Here is a 20,511-nt window from a genome sequence, read left to right on the forward strand (position 1 = left end):
AATGAGGATGATTCTTCTACTGGGACTTACTTTAGGAACAAATCTTCACTACTCCAGCAGGTCACCTAGACCACCCCTGGTCCTCCCTTCATGAGAGGGACTCCCAGCCACACTTCTGAAAGCACACTCAAGGAACAGCCCTCCCTGGCCCCAGGAAACAAAGCTGCACAAACAGCTCTAAGGGACACAAGCTTGGGTTTGGATTTTAATTTTTTTCTTAATAATAAAAGGAAAGAAGGGTTTGGGAACTTCTTTTCCCTGAAGGAAGCAGCTGAACTACATCTTAACTTCCTGTGAACTCCAACAAACAAGAAAACCTAATGATTAAGATTAATAATTTATACAGAACCTTGTAGGATATTTATACCCTGACTGGAAACTTACCCATCTTTATTTTGAAACTTCTGATATTTTACAGGGATAGCTTAGATAAAATCTTCCTTTTTTAAGAAAAAGAGTTACAAAATATTGTTGGAAAGAATCACACAGTAACATTAATGCTACGTGACCAGTGCTGATTAACATCTCAAGCTAAACATAATTCTGGTATGTCAGAACCAATTGCTGTTTTTTCTATGCAAGGAACAGAAAAAGGTGAAAGGCCAGTAAGACACAAGATGCCAAAAAGGTTGCTGGTCAAATCAGGATATTCAACTGAGAGACAGAGTATTTTGATCCAAGATCTGCACCAGCAAAAAAGTCTCTCCCAGGCTATTTGATCAAGAAACCCAGGAGTGTGTACAAAATCATGGCTGTGTATACAAATATCTGAGGTCAATTCTCTTGAGGTTCTAATCAAGCCATCCCTTTCAGTCATAAGAATAGAACATGGAAGCTGATGCAGGATCCAAACTTCCAGTCTGATCCTAGGTCTTCCATCCACTGGACAGAGACTGAGATCTAACTGCTGGCTACTATTTCAGGATTTCCATCTTTCCTTATCTAAATTTCAGAATAGGATGCTGTCCTATTTTCCTAAGTGCAAACATTTTTGAAAAATAAGACTAGTAAATAGGGAAGAAAGTCCAAGTCCATTTGAAGAAAACCACCACAGTCTAACAAAAGTTTAGGAGATACCACAAGTATCTGTTTTTGTCACACATCCTAAGGACCCATTGGTGCACTGCAACACATCATGTGCCACAGCAGACTGTACTATATCAAGTCTTGCATAGAACTCAAGCAAAGAAAGAATCTGAGTATTCTAAAAGTCACTAGAAATGCCTGAGGATTTTTGGCAATCCTTCCCAGAAGACAGCAAGTGATGAATGACATCACAAATATAATGAGGTAATGATTGGTAAGTGAGAATGCAATCAATATATGTCAAAAGTATCTGTAATTCGTGATTATATTCCAGGTAATTGATGGCCACATTTTGTTTTTAGCAGATGAGACAAAAAACAAGAGCCAAAATCATATTCCAAGTTCAACCTGACTTCACATGCAGCCAACAACCAAAAAATAAAGACTTTCACAAACTGATTTCTATCTCTAACTTTAGGATACAAATGTCTTTGAAGCATTTGAAAGAACTTGAGTGAGTTACTAAGCCATTAATTACTATCCTAATTATCCTAATTTTCCTGAGGAAAATGCATTTGCAAGACCTGGGGTCAGCTCAGATCCATCCAGGTAATGAAGCTCAAGATAGGAAAAGGAAAGTCCCCCTTCAGAAGAGAAGAAATTCCCATTTCCACTCTAAAAACCAGCAGCTGCTTAAGCTCTAGCTCTCAGTGAAAATGTTCATATTTTACTGACATTTCTGGTAAATCTAACACATAGCCTAAAAACTACACCAGAAGAGAGCAGAAATAAATACAAACAGATACTGTACAAAAGATTTTTACAACAATAAGTTAATCACTAAAAGAAAAAAAATATGTGAAAGTAAGAAAGAAAATCATTAAGAAAGCATTAGCCAGAGAAATGTCTAAGGAAATCTGAAGTGATATCTAAAAGTAACATGGTCCTCTTAATAGAATGAAAATCAATATAGCAAATACCTGCCCCTCATTCCATAAGTGGTCTTCCTCCCAAAGAAACAAGGATGCCTAGGTCTAGCACATTGAAACAGTGTAAAATACAGATACTAAAATAAGTAAACTTTTTAAATACACAAAAAATTGTGGATTCTCTGACATAGGAAAGGCTAAAGTTGACTTTTGATTACAAATCTGAATCTTTGATGGACTTAAGAAAGAACCACGAAGCTTGTTTTTTCCTTCCATAACAAAAACTCTTAAAGAAGTTGCAAAATTGTTACATTGAAAGAAAGTTTTTAAGCAATAATCAGAATAAATGTGCTACCAAAACCCACATATGCATTATTAATTTGGGGACTGGGAGATCGCCAGCTTTAGATACATTAAACAAAATAACATTTTAAAATTAATTGAGAGATACTTTGCCCTTAATCATCTCCAAGAAGCCATGCTGCTGAGAATAATTTAAATTTCATAAAGGAGCTTTTCCAAACAGCCTTGTATCTGAGGACACAATAATCCTCCTGTAGGCTGTTCTTTACTGCCTAGCACATGATTTGGGGAAAATGTCACTACTCCTCCCTGACCCTTCACGGGCTCTCTAATCCTGTCACAGTCCTACCATGCAACAGTGAGGGAATTTACAGCCTTCACCATCTGAGGTAAAGCTCTAATCCAGACCACTGAAAGAAATGTTACAAAAAAATACACCAAATGTTACACCTCTACTGAGTAACTTTTGCTTTAAGATATTGCTTCACATTTGGCCTAAAGAGAGTCTGAACACATGTATGTGTATAACCTACTGCACAGCACTGCAAATGCAATATTATCCCTGTGAAGCTCAACCTGCTGACATGTTAACCAGGGTATTTCTCACATTTCAAATGCCAGCTATGAGCAGTTTGCTCTTTCAAAGCACAGTACAGTGTATCTTAATTCCCTGTGTGGAAAACCAAAAAGAAACAAAACAAAAAACAACCCTAAGAAACTGCTGTTCTTCCCCCCTCTGCCTCTGTCCCTTGGATCTCACACACTTCAAGGGCCTGGTCTTGATATGTTTATTAGAACTTCTGATTTGTTTACTATAAAATTTCAACTCTTTTAATGCCACAGAGTTTGCAGGAAAAGGATAAGGGTGCTTGTCAGAGCAATCTTAATGCTGGAACACAAATAGGACTTAAGAACCAATCACGTGAATGATCCTCCCCTAAAACAGCACCTTCCAAATGAAGTGAATTATTACTCCATGTTGGTGCACTAAGCCAAAACATTAAACATTAAAAGAAAATCAACCATTTCACCACTAATTTTGCTAGTACAGCCCAGTAACTTTACACATCTAGGCAAATATTCAAGTACTTTTGCTCTGCAAAAGGTGGGGTGGTAATGAGAGAGAAGTATTGCATAATTTTCTTCCTAGTCCCCGAACGTTACATCTCATCTTGCCAAGTTGTATTTGCAAGACTGACAATTAGAAAGACACATTTTACTTAATAAATAAAGTACAGAGGGTACTAAAAAGCTTTGTGATGCTTACTTCTAGCAAATTTATGTTTCAAGAGACAAATCTTCTAATTGAATACATGCACTGATTTACAGAATGATCCTGGAGGGTTTATTTCTACCAGCCCACATGTGGCAATTGCACATTTAAATGTGCTATTAGCCACCAATTCCTGTCCATATTTTTCTGCATAGTTCTTGGGGTCCATATCCTTACATTCCAGCAAGATCTAGCATCTCAACCATCTCTTACAAAGACAGACAAGGAATGACTGGGCAGGAAATGCTGCAAGGAACAACCACGCATCTCTTCCTTCACCCATAAACTGCCACACAACTCTTACACTGCCCTGTCTCACACCACCTCTGTGTTCCTCTCACAAAAACTCTGGCTGTGACACTCCTCCACAGCTCCTCTGCACCAGAACTCTTCCTATTTGGAAATGTCCTCAGAAGACTAATGAATGCAGTGGCTGAATTACTTATGCGTAACTAGTTGGAAATAGATTAAGAAATACAACAGAACAGACAAGACATTTTCATCTTTGTTCACAGTACTGACTTAAGTACTCAATTGCCTTCCACTGTTTTGTTTGCAGTCTGTATTTTTAGACTCTCAAGGATGGTATTTTCCTTTGTTATTGTACAAGATGTGCTAGTGACTGAGCAATATCATAACATAAGCAAAGAAAGCAAAAGTGTTTTCATTCAGTTATGCAATACAGACACCAATGTTTGGTATTTGAAGCTCTGAAATGTCTATTTAGGAGTAAAAGATCTTTATAGAGTGCATTTAAGACAGTAACAAACCTTGTCTTAGAAACTAGTATATTGAAATAATTTTAGATATTATCTTTGGAGAAATTAGGAAGATCTCAGGTATAAATCACTGAAAGTAACCACTTGTCCTACTGTAATTAGATTCTATTTAATTATTTTCCTAATAGCTAGTAATAGGTTCAGAAATTCTTCCTTTTGAATGATCCACTTTTTTGTCTAGAGACAATGACCTTGGAAGCACTTAAACTGGCATGCAGAAATGGCAGACCATACTGAGGAATAAACAGATAGAGATGAAAACTTTTCCTTACACAGAAAAATATGCAAACAGTCAGGAGGACATAAAGAAGTTTTTAAAGTATAAGATTTGAGATATGAATTGGAATAATCAATAATAGAAATGGAGTGTAATTTCCTATTGAAAACTTGGATACTTGGAAAATCATTCCTGCAAAAATAATGACCTTATGGAGAGAAAGCTTCTTGCTATTTAAAACCTAAATGCATAGCAGAAGATCTATAGAATAGTGAAAAAGTCCAAGAGGAACAGGTCTGGAATCTTTTGTCCAGAGAGACTAAGACTTCAAGAACAGTTTTAATTTTTGTTCCTTAAGAAACCAACAAAAAAAAATAATTTCCAAACCCCAAAACAACCCCACAAAACAAATACACATGGAGACTAGCCAGAAAAGGGAGGAAAACAAGAATCAAGTCAAAGCCACCCTTCCTGGACTTTACTGATTTGTCAATATAAGCCAATTTCCTTTCAGAATTTTAGTTTCTGACACATCTCAGCCATTCCCCCCTTGAGCTTCAGGGAGCAACATGAGGTACTCTGACTCAACCTACTGACAATTCTATCTTTTCCTGAGTCAGCTTAATGTTTTCTCTCAAAGGACACCAGAGCTACTTTCTTCACAGCAACCAACTTTTACTGCTGCCAGGGGGAAGTCAGGGCAGCTTGGAAAAGAACAACATCGGCCAACAACGCTGCCAAAAGAAGAGGAAGCGGCTGAAAGATACAGTCAGTGTCAAAGGGGCCCCTGTGAAACAGCCCCAGCCTGTGGGTACATCTGCAATCCCAACAAAGGGAGCTTCACTCTGCTGGGACTGAGGCAGCAAGAGCCTTCCAGCAGCTGAGCCATGTGACTGTCAGGGCATGGGTTTCTCACACTCGCAGAGATTTGTAATGAGATGAAAGAAACAGAGGTGGTAGAGTGCTGTGACACTGAAGGGTCTTTACTATCTTCCAAAATCTGTTATGACTACAGTGGCAGTTTTCCAGCATCAGCACGGTTCTTATATTTTCCACCTGACCCAGAGGAAACAAAAACTCGTGGGCTGCCAAACCTTAATGAGATGGAGTTTGACCACACTCACATAACGCTGAGCTTCATGCAGAGAAAATGTTGGGTTAAGCAAACAGCAATGTGTTGTGTTAGTATTTAAGTATCAATGCAATATAGTAACTAAATCTATTCAGAAGAAAATAACAGACAATTCAAATGTTGATTTTTGTGAATTACATTGATTTCAGTGAAAGCAATAATCATCTCAGTGGTATTTTTAGAAAATAAATGGAAAAAGTTAGTAATCAAAAGCATACATTCAGTGATCACACTAATTTGTTCTGCTTTTCACATGACACTTCCTGGCACAGTAGACTTTGATGATTAAAAATCATAGGACAGCTAGAAAGAATGATTTTTTTTATAAAGCAAGAAGCCTCTCCAGAACAGTTCACATGCCAGACTTAAAGAAGGGTTTGATTTTTTTAATCAAGACTTCTTGGAAAGAACAAAAAGCTGGGCATTCAGTTAATTAAGACTTAACTACTGTACTTTTCTACTTTTTAGTAGTTTGCCATAATTTACAGTCTTTAAGTCAGGGCAATTATGCAAAGTAGACAGGTGTATTTGTGCACCAGGATGCAGAGCTGTACACAGGTCATAAAAATACAACTGTGAGGAGTGCTACTACTCTTCCCAGAGTAATACAAAAAGGAAAATGCTTCTAAAATTATGATTCTCAAGTGACTAAAATATAAACTTCTGTTCTATCCTTCTGGATACTACAAATAATCTTCATGCCTCCTCTTGGTCACCTCCCTACACAACAAATCTGGGAATGCTAATTGCTTATCCAGCTACAATCCAAAAGTGAGAGATTATTTGAAATCTTAAACTTCCACAAACCACAGAGGTATGAAAAACTGTTGTTAAGACACTCACATCCTCAGGGAACAAGTTTATTAATGTTCAGTGTCTCAAAATAAAAAAAAACAAAGGCAATTTAACATCCAGGCCAAAAATGGAGTCAGTAAAGCAATTTTCTTTGACGTTTGGAGCCTGTACACAAAGCATCACCTTCAGATTCCTTGTCCAGCTGAAAGATAACAGGAAAGGTCACAGAGTAACCTTAAAATTTAGTAGAAAAATATCTCAAGAATTCAACAACTAAGTAATAATGCTCTTGAGACTGAAAATTTACTCCAAAAAAAGTCTGTAAAAGGTTGGATCAGTTATATTTTCAGGATGTGCAATATGGGTTACTTAGGTCTGTAGCAAAGTAATATAAAGACATTGTGACTGCAATGTGTGATCCACAATACATATTTGAAAGCAGTGTAGATCCCCTGGAGCAGGATGAAAAAGACATTCCAATCAAATTAAAAAACTTATGTGTAAGTACTCTATAATAACACTTTAAGAATAGAGAATAATAAGAAAGAATCAAGTATGAGCCACCGAACAGTGGGAAGATTAATACTGACTTCAGTAATTTTGAGGTCTAGTTTGAAAAAAGAATAAAAACATCAAAGCAAACAGTCTTTGTAGAATGGTTTGCACAGCAGGAAAACTGTAAAGTGGCTCCTAGTAGCATTCCAGCAAAGCTGTGTTAGAGGACATTAAAAGTTGCAAAGACAAGCTTTCACAAGGTGAGAAACATTAGGATGAAAGTAGTCTACACTTCATTTAATCCCTTGCACAGGTATGTTACAATAGCTCAGTTGAAATCACATAACCCAACTTTTGCATGCAAATTTACTGCACAGAGGAGATGGTAGCACAGAAATGCTATTTATTCAACAAACCACTCTCCTCAATTTTAAAAAAGGGGTCTTGCAATGCAACAAACAGTTTTCAAGCCTTGCTGCATTAACAGATGTTCTTTATTTGCTCCCTAATGCTCATCTATTATGACAAAATGTAACATTATACATCTGCCTCAGAGGAGAGATTTGATTTCCAGCTGAAACATAACAGATGAATTTTCCTTATCTTTATGAAATGGAGAGGATAAATACACTCAACCTCTGCTCCCCACCTTTCAATTAAGAGAGCTAAAAGACAAATCAAAGCTTGTGCATTTTGATACATTTAGACCTGATTTCTCTGAGAAGCAGCTGCCTCAGCACTTCTGATACAGCTGAGTGCTCATACTTCACCAACCACAAAGATTTCAAATCCAGCATTCAGAAATGAGGAAGACTAAATTGATGAATACTTTTTAAATATTAAAGAGGCTTGCCTAAAACTGCTGCTTGCAGATTTGTGCCTGAGTACAGCACAGCCTTGCAAACTGAAGAGCCTGAGCACTCAGACATCACTTCCACCCTGCAATTGATGCCTCTCTTCACTCACAACAGCTCACACCTCCCTGTGCACCCCTCACTGCACCATCCCAGTTCACTCTCAGTGCAGCCTCTCCCTGGGACTTTGAGGAGGCTGTGCCCTTCCAGCAAGGCACAGCATGGAACTGCACTTCACAGCACAGCACATGAGCACACCAAGGTTGGACTGACCACAGCTTTCAGAGCTTTTGATTTGCAACTATCTAATGCATTGTTTTGTTGTAAGCCAATCTTGATTTTCATTAAATAAATGTTATCTGGGACATATCAATGTCTCACATCCTCCCTGAACAATCTGCAGACACTGCAGCACCTACAACCTCTCCTTCATGCAGCTGCTCAGCTTTGCACTACTTGTACAGTTCTAATTCTTACCTCCCTTCTTTGTTCTCCATTTTTCCTTATGCTTAACCCCAGGCTACATGCCCAAATAGCAGGACTAATATTTCTTCTCCTTCCACTCCCTCCCAGCCAGGATCTAGTTTCATTCCCATCTGAACTAGAATTCCCCTCCATCCATAAGCCTTTCACCCAAGAAAGGGATATTTTGTTCTATCACTGATCTGGTAAATGGACTGTGTTCAATTAAACCAGACAGATTATTCCCTCTCAGAAGTAGCTGACTACAACTTTGCAAAATTTGTAACATTGTTAGTTGATGAAAGGGGTCACTATGTATTTTCAAGAGCCACCAGAACTTGCCTTCCATCTTGATAGGGAAAAATGGCACCTCTTTAGATTTTTAAACCTTGCACCTTTTCAAAAGTGAACTTTTCTGGACAAAATGTCACTGTAGAGTATGTCCATACAATAGATATATTAATTAATATGACATAATGTATATTTATGATATGTATATATACTTATATAGAGAGAGTACAAATAATATATATAACAACAATATTACATAATACTAAAATTATAACAAATTAAATTATGCCCAGCAAATTCAGTTGAAGGTCTGGAAGCGACTCCTGTAACCCTAAAAGTGGTATTTCCTTCAAGCAGGACTTGTAAAAGGGGTTGATGGGGGGTGGTGGCAGTAGAAATAGCCAGCTTTGCACAGGTAAGGCCTGCAATTAAGCAGACTGAAGATTAAAGTAGTTCTGTGGGACTGCTACAAGTTTTCATCTTTGTATGTAAGCTTGAAGCTCTGTATTAGGAACTCAGCCTCAAGCTACTTAATGGGTAGGTCTCTCCAAGATCAAAGTCAGTCAATTCAGTCCTTCTGTCATGATGTTCTTCAGGTTTTTGGTTTAGTTTCTTGGTTCTCTACCCTTAAAAAAAAAACGAACAAAACCAAACCCACAACTCAAAGTGTACTGTTTTGCAGAACTTGGAATTTTTATTAGTACAAATAAATAGGAAAAAAAAGATAATTTATAACATTTTCAGCTGGTTCTAATTATATTCTGTGCATTCAAGCCAACAGGCAAAAATAATTAAAATTAAACAACCAACTCTGGATGGCACCTTTAAGTTCAAATGTAATTGCTTTTCTGAAGGGCATTTCAGAATGAAAGAAATGCTGCTAACACCTACCTGTACCATATGCACTATTACTTCTTTAAAATAGTGTTGAACTATTGAAAGCTGATCAAGCTACAAATAAAAATAGCTGTAACTGAGAAAGCTTTCTACAAAGAAATAATTTAGAGCAGAATTACAGAAATACACAGTATTGTAACACTAGTAAATCTGGAAACTAAAATTTCAGTACAAGCATCTATAATTTCTAGTACATTAAATATCTCAATAAAAACTACACAGACTAAGATGTACATAAATACTTCCTTGGATGTGCATAGAGTTATTTGTTTTCCATTAACAGGAATAGAACATACCAGATAAAATAAGTAGTTCAATAATTTCTGCATCTCCCAGATAGGCAGCAGCATGTAAAGGGGTCCTTTTCTCATTATCCTGTGGTAAGAGGGGGGAAAAAAGGTTTTATTTAAAATAAAAAAGTATGGTTTAGCATTTTGTATGTTATGAAAAAACACTGCATAAAAGTTCATCTTTCAAATACTGTACATTATATATTCAAAAAAATATAATTACTCTAAAGACATCAGTCCAACTTACTAAGACAAGCATGCTTCTCCCTAAGGAGCTCTTAACACCCACATAGCCAACCACTGTTTTCCTGACACACACAGGATGCTCATCACATCTTCAGATTAACCCACCAGTTCTAAACCACCAGTCACTTGTCTCCAGAGACACGAACTCAAGTCTGTCCCACACAGTTAAAACCAGTGTGTTGTTGTCATATGCAACAATTAGTGAGAAACATTTTCTTTGTGAAGTTTAAAGCAATTTCAGAAGTTACTATTTTAATAGAAAACAGAAAAGAAGCTACAGTGTTTAAGGGCAAAAATAGTGGAATCCAATTTCAACTGTTTCAATTACTATTAATAAGTAAAGAGAAGACAGAGGTGAAATTTGTTTTGCAAAAAACCCACTCTGCAAGTAACACCCAGTACTTTTAATTAGTTCAAGCTGATCTAAGGTCCTTCTGAAGGTACCAGTAAGACATATTATTCATTCATGCACAATATATAACAATGAAGTTCCTCTTTTGAAAGATAAACACAAAATATCTTGTAACTCTTTCAGGATCAGTGCTAATTTCCCTGCACCAGTTTACAGCTTAATCAGAAAAATAAGATCACATCACAGTGAGTGATAAAAATGAACAAGAACCAACCAGTTTGCTCTCTGAGGGAAGGCTGGTGAGAAATCAGAAAAGAGATAATCAGTCAGCGTCCTGGTTCTGGCCTAAGCTCTACTTAGATCTTTTCAGTAGAGTTTCACATACACTGGGGGTGAGGGATCAGGATAATATTCAGCAAGAAATTTTAAGTGGCAAGGCATTTCTATTAATTCTACTGTTGTGTCACGACTATCATAAAATTAACACACATTTTCTATTGACATTTTATTGTGAAAAGCAATCTTCTCCCTTGCTAGAATAACCTTATTTAGTGAACCCTGACTTGACAGCTAGCACCATGTAAGAATAAAATTAGAGTTCATGGCAGGAAAGATCTTAGAGAGCAAAACTGGAGCTGAGACCCAAGAAATTCTTCTGAAACATAAAAGGCAACTTCAGAATTCAGAGCATTCAAACCACCCCCTCTACAAAAACATCACCACACACACAACCCCTTGCCCCAAACAACCCACTCCCTGCCTAGTCCCTGCTCAGAAAAAGTTAAAGCTACACAGTTCACCATATTAGCAATGTTTCCTAACACAATATCTGAATTACATGCAAGAAATTCCAAACTGAGCAGTGCAAACCTGACACTGATGCACCCTAAGGAATCAATGCTACACTTATCACTAACACCACATATACCTCACCAATTTCTTGCCAGGATGTCTCAAATGCAGCTTACACATCTAGGATAAAAAAAGATAGGCCCCTGGCACTAAGGACTTGATATCTTGAAAAAAAAAACCCTTTAAAAAAAGGAGAAAAACCAAACACCGCCCTCCCCAAAAAAACAACCAAACAAATAAGACAAACAAAACAAAAAATGCAAACAAAAAACCCCAAACAAACACCCCTCCCCCCAAAACCAAACAAGAAAAAAGGAAAGGAAAAATACCAGAAGAATGAAGAAAAAAGTAAAGCAATACAAATATTAAACTTGTTTCCCCAGCTGAAAGACAGTAAAGACCAGCCAGCAATGAAAATCTGTTTTTATTCCTTCAGTATGGAAAACAGAGCTCCTATAGGTAGCTGGCACTGACGCCTTTTTGATAATGCAAAAAAGTCTATAAAGTAGAGATTAGGGAACACATAAGAATGAGTATGATAGTATTCTGTCTGCAATTTCATCATAGAGTTAGAGAAAATAAGATGGGCCATGAGCACATTTTTCTGTAGAGAGAGCATTTACACAGAAACATAAGAAAAACTGCATTCTCCACTCAGTGGGCAAAACTCATTACTATAAAAATGTACATCACACTTGTGTTCTGGGTGACTTTGTTTTCTTTTGTGGTTTTTTAGCATCTCAGTGACAGAAGTCATACCAGTAATCAATGTGACAGAATGAATCAGAAATCTTCCAATAAAACAGTGGACAGAAGGGAGGGGTTTATCTACAACTACACTCATCACCAAGCCACAAATAGATTTTCCCAAAGCATCCATGGTCCAAACTTCTGATTAATTTCAGACATACTTCCCAAAAAAATCCAAGCTCTATTAGTGAAAACCCATCCTGAAATCACCAAGATACAAACATAAAAGCAGCTTAAATACAAGCAACATTTCCAATCCACCACTCCAAGCTGTGAGTTTCCAGCCACACAAATATTTCAGTTTTGCTGCTCTTAATCTGACAGACTGCAAACACTCAAAGCCCAGCTCCCAGTTCTGCAGCAGGGAGCACATCTAGGCAGGAGGCTGGACATGTCCCTGCTCTCTGCAGCACCAGGGCAGCACTGCTGGGACACTCAGGGCTTGCCCCTTTCTGGGTCAGCTCCAGAGATCGGAATTTCAACAATCCCAAGCCCCAGGGTATCTACCGACCACAAATATTCCACATGCTGAGGGTGCTTTGACAGAAACCCTGGCCTTTCCTTCCCCTCTAGTTTCACAGCTGGTACTTTTTTGATGCTTCCAAACACTTAAAAAAAATTAATGTCTCTGTGCAAAAGGTTTTTTGTTTAGTATTTAAAAACCTGGTTTTCAGAACCTGTCAAAAAAAAGCAGAAATGCTGCATTCAGCAATCTCTCATGATAAAGTTTTTTACTTCCACTAAAGGAAAATCCTCATTTTGCTCCATCTCAAGACTTACATTTAATGAATTAATTTTCGTAAATGAAATCTGAATAAAATTAAAGAGAATTCTGCATTTTAAATGCTACTAAAGTACTTCTGAACAAATCAACTACATTTTATTCAAGCAAGTCATCATTTGATGAACAAATTTCATCTGCAAATACAAATTGCTGCATATAAAGGACTAGTTTAAATAACACTAAGAAAGCTTTCAGCCTTAACAAGGAACTTTGGAAGGCAACATGTTGCACCACTGGTGTTGTAACACTAATATAAATACTGGACCTAATATTCTTCCTTTAATTTCATAAATTTAAATGACACTAAAAGAAAAAATTCATTAGAGAAGGGATTTTGTTCATAATAGTCACTGTTACACAGAATGTAAAATCTAATACTGATGGTACTATTTAATTCCAAGTATTGCAGTGTTGCAGCAGTATTTACAACACAGAAAAGCCAGTGTTGTGGCACCTTCATTTTCCAGTTCAAATATCTGCATGACAAACTGGACTATTACAACTCTAAATCAGCTGTAATGGTAGTGAGGACACAGATCACACTGATTGTATTAGGCAGGTTTTACACAGTTGAAAGAGAACTTTTACCTTTTTAAAACTTATTTCCCATGGAAACAACAAAGAAAATTATATTCCCAAAAGGAAACTCTCAAGTTTAACTTCAGATATTGGTCAGTACTGTCATTAAACTAAAAAGCAATAAAAGGGCTCAGATCTTAAGGAATCGGTTTTCAGAATGATGCTTCTGCATCACAAAAGCCCCAGCATCATATCCATAGGTACCTTTGCATTATGTGAAAAATATATAATCCTGCCATTCCCAGTAATTCCATTTATCGAGTTTCCCATGCATTCCATCTACACAGAAGTTTGCATAAAATAGCAATATGAGAAATGCAATGGAGAAGGCCTTTTGACCCTGCCAAAACCAAATCTGGAATAAAGTGACATTGACACTGTGAGCTTCTTCATAAACTCTAATCTAGAACAATGGTGATGCCACCTTTTGACCAGTTTCTTTTGACCAAAACCAGAAGCTTTAATTGCTTCATTGCTTATTTTATGGATCAAAACTTCTACAAAGGACAAATTTATGCTAATTTAAAGATGTAGGTTTCAAACCTACCTCTTTTTAAAGTATCCTTTGAGTAAGTGTCCTTTGAGATAAAACAATTTATTCCTGGTTTGGGCTATATCTCAGTAATTGATTTAGAGTAGCCACATACAATTACAGTGAGTTTTAAGGAGCTAGATGCCTTTAAGGCAAATCTCTTATCCCATGCATATCCAACAAGACTGCCATAACCAATCTATGACTCTCCCAAGAGTACATTAGAATATAACTTCAATTTGCCCTTCAAATAGTTCAACATCATCTGATCTGGATTCTTTGAATTAAAGCATTTCTTGAAATAGCCTGAATGCAACTTCCCCCTTCATAAAAACTCCTCTCTAGCTATCTGCTCTTCAAAACCAAATTCTGCAATGACACTTTAATATACTCTCATTATTTTATGATCACAGTTCCAAAATATCTTTCAATAGGTGTTTTGTGCTGTATGACTTGTCATCTGTCTGCTTCTAGTGCCATCTGTTCCTGGTAAAAATCAACTCTAAATACACAATCACAAATCTTGAACAAGTTTCAATTCCAACATACCCTGCAGTAGCTTTAACAAACATTCCTTTTAAATGAAACTGGGCTTAAATATAACTCTTAAGTGTATTATTCAGCTAGTTTAGAGAGACAGGACTTTTCAACCAGGATGATGTATAACTCTCGAGTTCACTGAAAATGTCTAAGGAATGATTACAAAGTATTTCCAATCCTTTGGTAGCGTCCAGTATCACTGTGTGAAGTCCTAGTGCTACTCTTGGGAATCATTAAAACAACAAATTTTAGTTACAAATTTTGCTACAGTTTTTAGAAAAATCATTTCCTCAGGTGGAATAGCTGTCTAACTATTTTTTTTTTGTTCCTATATTAAAAAAAAAAAACCACATGTAAATACTTGGCTTTCACATTCCAACTTTAATCTACTTAGAAGTTTACTTTAGGTACTTGATTCCAGAAATGAGGACTAACTCTTCAGAAGTATGTTCAATCACAACTGTGTCTTAGAAACACATAGCTAGCATTTGAAAATTACTGAATTGAAACTAGAAGAACAAGATTAAGTACTAAACTTTCAAAACTTGTAAATACATGAGAAATTATTACTGTATCTCTACCCTACCTTAACTGTAAGTCATCTGCTATTTCTTTGGATTTTTTCTTATATTTTTAGTCAATTCTCAGAACTTTGCATTGCCAAAAATCAACCAATTTCTAACTAATTTTGTTTGACATAATTTTTGGAAGCAGACCTCTATTTTCTCCCCATATTTCAAAATAAGGATGCATGTCCAATATATAGAGAAAGCTAATGTAACACTAATGGTCTCCTGCATGCTTAAAATATGAAGAAATTATGACAGTAACCACAAAACCAATACATATTACATGGCTAACCACAAAGTACCCTTTGAAGCCAGACAGTAGGTACATTTTAGTTGAAATTATTAGATTTGGCATACTGACTGCATTAATTTCTTGAACTAATTTTCATGCTCCTATTTGTATGAGCACTTGTACCACGTTTGCAAGAAACATTTTTGCAAGCCCAGTACTAAACTTTCACTAGTAAGACCTTATCACTACTCATTACATTTCAGGACATGTCCTCTTCATGCCAGCTGTTAGGAGGGCAGAACAAATCTAGAACTCAAAAAAAATCACAAAAAAAGAGGAGGAATTTTTGCCCTCTTGCTCATTAACACAGAGTGACCATTGATGAGAGGGACCTTATCCTGTAGGAGAAAAGAAGTGATTTTAGCAACAAAGGTCACATCAGCCATAATCTGCCAAACCCCACTGTTGTTGCTAGCTAAGGTCTTCAGTACCAGTTTAATAGTGCATGCTCTTCACTTGTTTCTAGCTGATAATAATGATAATGATAGTAGTAAAACAACAATAATAAAAACTGGCACACCATGGAATAAACCACAAAAGCTTTTACTTATGACAACCATTTGTGGCACTGTGAGTTTGTGGAGGCCTTAAAAAAACTGGATAGCATCTGTAGGTTACAATAAAAAATAAAAGATACATCAGAAGAGAACTTCAAAGTAGCCTGAAAAAATGTTACCAGAGCACCATTTTAGGTCAAACCAAGAGTTTACCTGAACATAAGTCATTCTAAACACCTGTGTTCCTCAAGAGTACAGGGTTACAGTTTTCTAAATTGTCACAAGGAGCAATAATAAAAAATAAAATCCCATTGTAAGATATTTTTGAGTGAATCTACATTGACCCACCAAACAACCATGAAGCACCATACTTGTAGTATGTTAGAAGAAACTACTACTAGCTATATAACTGCAAAGGAGACACTAACTTTCCACTTCAAAACTTGATTCTCCAAACATCAAAATCTCCCAGCAACTGCAAATGGTCAGATTTTGCATATGGGCATATTTCAGAAACAAGACAAAAGTTTAACTTGAGTCTGGGTGAACAGGACAAGCAAAATGGGGGAAACCCACGCAGAGTGGCATTAAAAACTACAGCAATGAAAAAGTCTGATCAATTCTGATTTCAATACTTATGGCAGTCATAACTGGCTAAGAAATTTGGCTATAAAAACTATCACGATATATTCACATTTCCACCATGAAAAATTAATGAATTTAACAACACAGTGAACTTTGATCTGGAAACCTCCCTCTCCTGGACAATAAGTTATCTGTCATGGTAAAAACTAAGGGGGGGGAAAAGTATCATTTATGCCAAATTGGAGTTTTAGAGTCCATAAAAACAACTACCAACCAACCAACTATAATACATTTCATAACCAAACAACTGTCTATTCCTTTTCTGACTATTGAAACATCCCAGGCAATCAAATTTCTTTCCTATATTTAAAGTTTTACAGGAAAAAGTCAAACATTTGAGTTTTACCTTTATCTAGAGTAGAGCAGAATGACATTATCTGTTGGCACACCATTCCACACTGCATGCACACAAATGAGAATCCCCACTAAGAAGGGGGCAAGAAAGAACTCACATTGAATGGCTTTGCTGTACAGACATACTTGGTAGCTCCAGAAACATCCTTGTTTAGCATGATGCCTCTTGGCATTTTTAAAATTTTTCTGACTGAATTTAGGCTCAAGTTCACAGAACAGCACTAAAATCCCTGGAAGATAATTTACTTCCAATTCAGCTAATGATTCTAGGCAAATAATAAACCTAAAACTGATAAAAATCTCTATCCTTACTGAACCGCTGCAAACAATTCATGCACAATATAAAAACTTATAAACAAAAAGCACATTGAAGGTTTGGTTCATTTCTAAAATGCCTAAACACTAAAAGCAATCTTAATCATAAAATTATTTGCACAGAAAAAATATAATTTGATATCTATAAGATAGCCCATTTGTATCTTTTTAGTATTTTTAAATAACACTGGAAAATACCTTTTATAAAAATTGTACAAAAAATATCTAGAGCTCAAGTCATGTGAGCAAACATCAGATGCCAAAACTACTCTTGTATAAAAGACAATCTAGTCTTTGACTTTGGCAAAGAGCAGAAAAACTTGACAGGAAGAGGACAGGAGAAAATTTGCTGGTTTAACTTTTATTGAATCTCAAATTTTAATGTCCATAGAAACTAAGCAAAGTGAGATTTTAAATGTAAGTTGATACTACACTACCAAAAAAGACTGGTAAAAAAGGAACCCAAAGCTCAGAACAATTCATGTTGTTAAATAACACCATTCCAGGCATCTTTCATTAACTTCAAATGCTGTCTTACATGACAAAAATTAGGTACAAAACACCATTCAGGTGTAATTGTTTGAAGCCCTGTTCCTTTTACAGGAGTGGCCCCAAAAGAAAGACACACAAAAGAAAGTGAGTCACACTTAGATCAAGGAACAGCAATTAAGCTTCAAACTTCATCTAAGATTATGATTGCTGGATCTTACAGCCAGCTAATGTCTCATTCAGAACATGAGAGTAAAAAATTCTCATTTAAATATATACAGTAAAAACCCCAACAAGTTATTTTGATGTGGTGAAGATGTTTGAAAAGTGAGATTGAGTACTTGAGCACTCCTTGTTCACACATGAGAACAGGAGTGCTTGAGGTGTTCTGGTAGACATTGCATCTTTATTTGTGTCAACTAAAGAGGTCCACAGCAAGAAGACTTTTTGACTTGCTGTCAAGTATTTCAATTATGTCAAGAAGCAGATTTTGAAACAACTAAACATCTCTGCATTTTTCTACTTCCAAGTAATTCAGCTCAAAACCATTTGTCTTCAATTATTCTTTCTTGAAAGTACTGAGTCAGAGTGTTTTTTGGAAATACTCATCTTCTCATACCCTTTAACCTTGGTGTTCCACACAGATTTTGTAATATTGCTATCATAATTCTGCTGGTCAGGTTTTAGAACTTGTGTAGGGAACAAGCTAAAGAAAAGCTAAACTCAGGTTTTTACAAGCTTCTACATTTTTACATGTTTTGTAGACACAACAATATTTTTACACAACAGATAAATGTTTCTGGCTGAATTAGAAAGGCCAGGATTTCTTGTGAGCAAACTCAGGCATTCATTTGGATATTGGATAAGGACCTGAATAACTAAGCAGGTTTTGCAAGCTGCTGCTCCCTTTCAAAGAAAAGTTCCAACATCAAGAACTGGTCCCATTTATCACTAATAAAGGTTACTGAATTCTTGCCCAATACATAGAATGAATAAAGAGCTATTCTGTACCCTTTGGTAAGAGCAACTTGATCTCACTGTGCAGCTGAGGCAGTTTGGATGTACTTTCCTTTAACTCAGGAAGAAAAAAAAAAAAAAGGCAACTTTTAGGGCCAAGACAATTTGTTAGCATTCTAGAACCCTGTGAGGGGAGAGAGCAAAAAAAATTACTAAAATTAAAAAAATACTCATCCATTAACCCCAACAGAATTCAGAACTCTGCTGTACTAAAAAAAAAAAAACAACAAAAAAAACCACACAAAACCCCAACAACAACAACCACCAAAAAAAACCCCCACAAAATTTCCCAAACCAATAATATATCATTGAAAATACTTGCCCTTGCCTTTATCTTTCCCAAATGCCAGTTATATGATTTGCAAACATTTACCTGGTAGGTATGACAGAAAAAAACCCCAGCTTTTAAACAGAATGGAGTTGTTGGTAAGAAAAATGATAAATAATTCTGAAACTATTTCTGAAAAAAAAAAAAAAAAGGCAGCAACATGAGAAAACAATGGATTTTCCATAATGAGAGTACAGTGCTGTGGAGCACATTATGTAACCCAGGCTGTGCTCACAGAGTGGGCTGGAACAGGGGCACTGCCTCGTCTTACAGTGTCATCATCTGTAATGTTTGAGGACACAAATAAGAAAATATGCCAAGAGTGAAATCAGTACAATCCAGGCTCTGTTTATGCTCCAGTGAAAGATCACACACCACACTAGGTAAGGTATGCACATCTCCAGCACAGTCTAAAGCCAGCACATTACGTTCGGGCCACTGACACTTTTGTTCAGAAAAGCTGGGGTTTCTGCCCTTTTCACTGCAAAGGCAAGCGCTCAAATGACAAGCACCGATGGAAAACAGATATTTGTCCCACTAACTGCATTGTCTTGCTGACAGGAAAGATGTGCTTCTCAGGTTGTATGTTTAATGTTAGCACCTCTTCTTGCAGCAAGCCAAAACGTTTTCCTGCTGTGTGTTAAGCTTCATGAAGTTAGGTCATCTAGTTGGAATATGCAAAGCCCTCCTTTTAAGAGACCTTTGCACCATTCTGAACTCCAAACAGCATACAACACAATCTATGCTAATCCAAAGGCTAATTGTTAGGCAAGAAAAATGTATTCTGAAAAACACAAGTAAAATGAGAGCAAAAAAACTTCCACCCAACAATGGAAAATGAGAAGTCCCTACACTGATCACAAAAGAAACCCAACACAAAGCCTCTGACAGTGAGGATAAGAACTCCTCTAAACCTGCTGGTTATCTTAGATCAAAGTATCTTATGTACACTATTTCTTAGGCTAAGTGGACACAGGAAAAGCTTAGAAGATAACTGTCATTATAGGAAAAGCTTGCAACAACTAAGGCAAGATATGAGCACTCCTTTGAGACAGCAAGTCAGCATCATGTAATTTATTTATAAGTTGCCATAATTACACATATACATATGTATATAACTAGTACTTAACACAAATTCAAACAGAAATTACATTAATGATCAGGAAGAATGATAATAATAATGTAGGACTTCAAAAGATTGGAAAGAGAACAGAATTCCACTGGTTTTGGAAACAGAGGGGTACAGGCTGATATCATAGGCCTGAGAAAATACCCCCTCAAACTTCATAATCAAGACATTGTATCTGAAATTTTGGAGCATGCTCTTCAGCAAGAACTCATTGAAAAAGGTCTTCAGTTTCTTTATCCTGATACCTGACACCAGTATGAGCTTTTTCAGATCCTACTGACAATAGACAAGAGTTCTCCTCCTTGGGTATTTATGGGTCAGCTCTCCCTACATCATGTAGCAAACAAATGAGAAACACTTTCTTTTCACTGTTTTTGATGTATATCCATCGTTTATTAAAGAAAATTTAAGGACCTTAAAAGATGCATCTACCTCATGCAGAGCTTGTGTACAAGGGCCAAACTGGACAAAGGAAATTATGTTTGCTGATTGGATATT

At 36.5% G+C, this 20,511-nt stretch overlaps 1 protein-coding gene across 5 annotated transcripts in view; it reads right to left on the reverse strand.

Moving 5' to 3' along the window:
• The window catches only part of ANKRD28 (ankyrin repeat domain 28), a 119,787-nt gene that overhangs the window by 42,746 nt on the left and 56,530 nt on the right, over positions 1-20,511 (reverse strand). For all 5 annotated transcript variants that reach the window (XR_008482933.1, XM_054273271.1, XM_054273270.1 and 2 more), the window contains exon 3: positions 9,750-9,828. Coding sequence is in view for 4 of the 5 variants with exons in the window: in XM_054273271.1 (XP_054129246.1) it covers positions 9,750-9,828 (79 nt within the window). In the remaining variant the exon portion in view is untranslated. The remainder of the gene's footprint in view (positions 1-9,749; positions 9,829-20,511) is intronic.

The sequence above is a fragment of the Melozone crissalis genome, unplaced genomic scaffold (genome assembly GCF_028551555.1).
Source record: "Melozone crissalis strain CALT ecotype California unplaced genomic scaffold, PUWL_Pcris_2 ptg000016l_1, whole genome shotgun sequence".
NCBI lineage: Eukaryota > Metazoa > Chordata > Aves > Passeriformes > Passerellidae > Melozone > Melozone crissalis.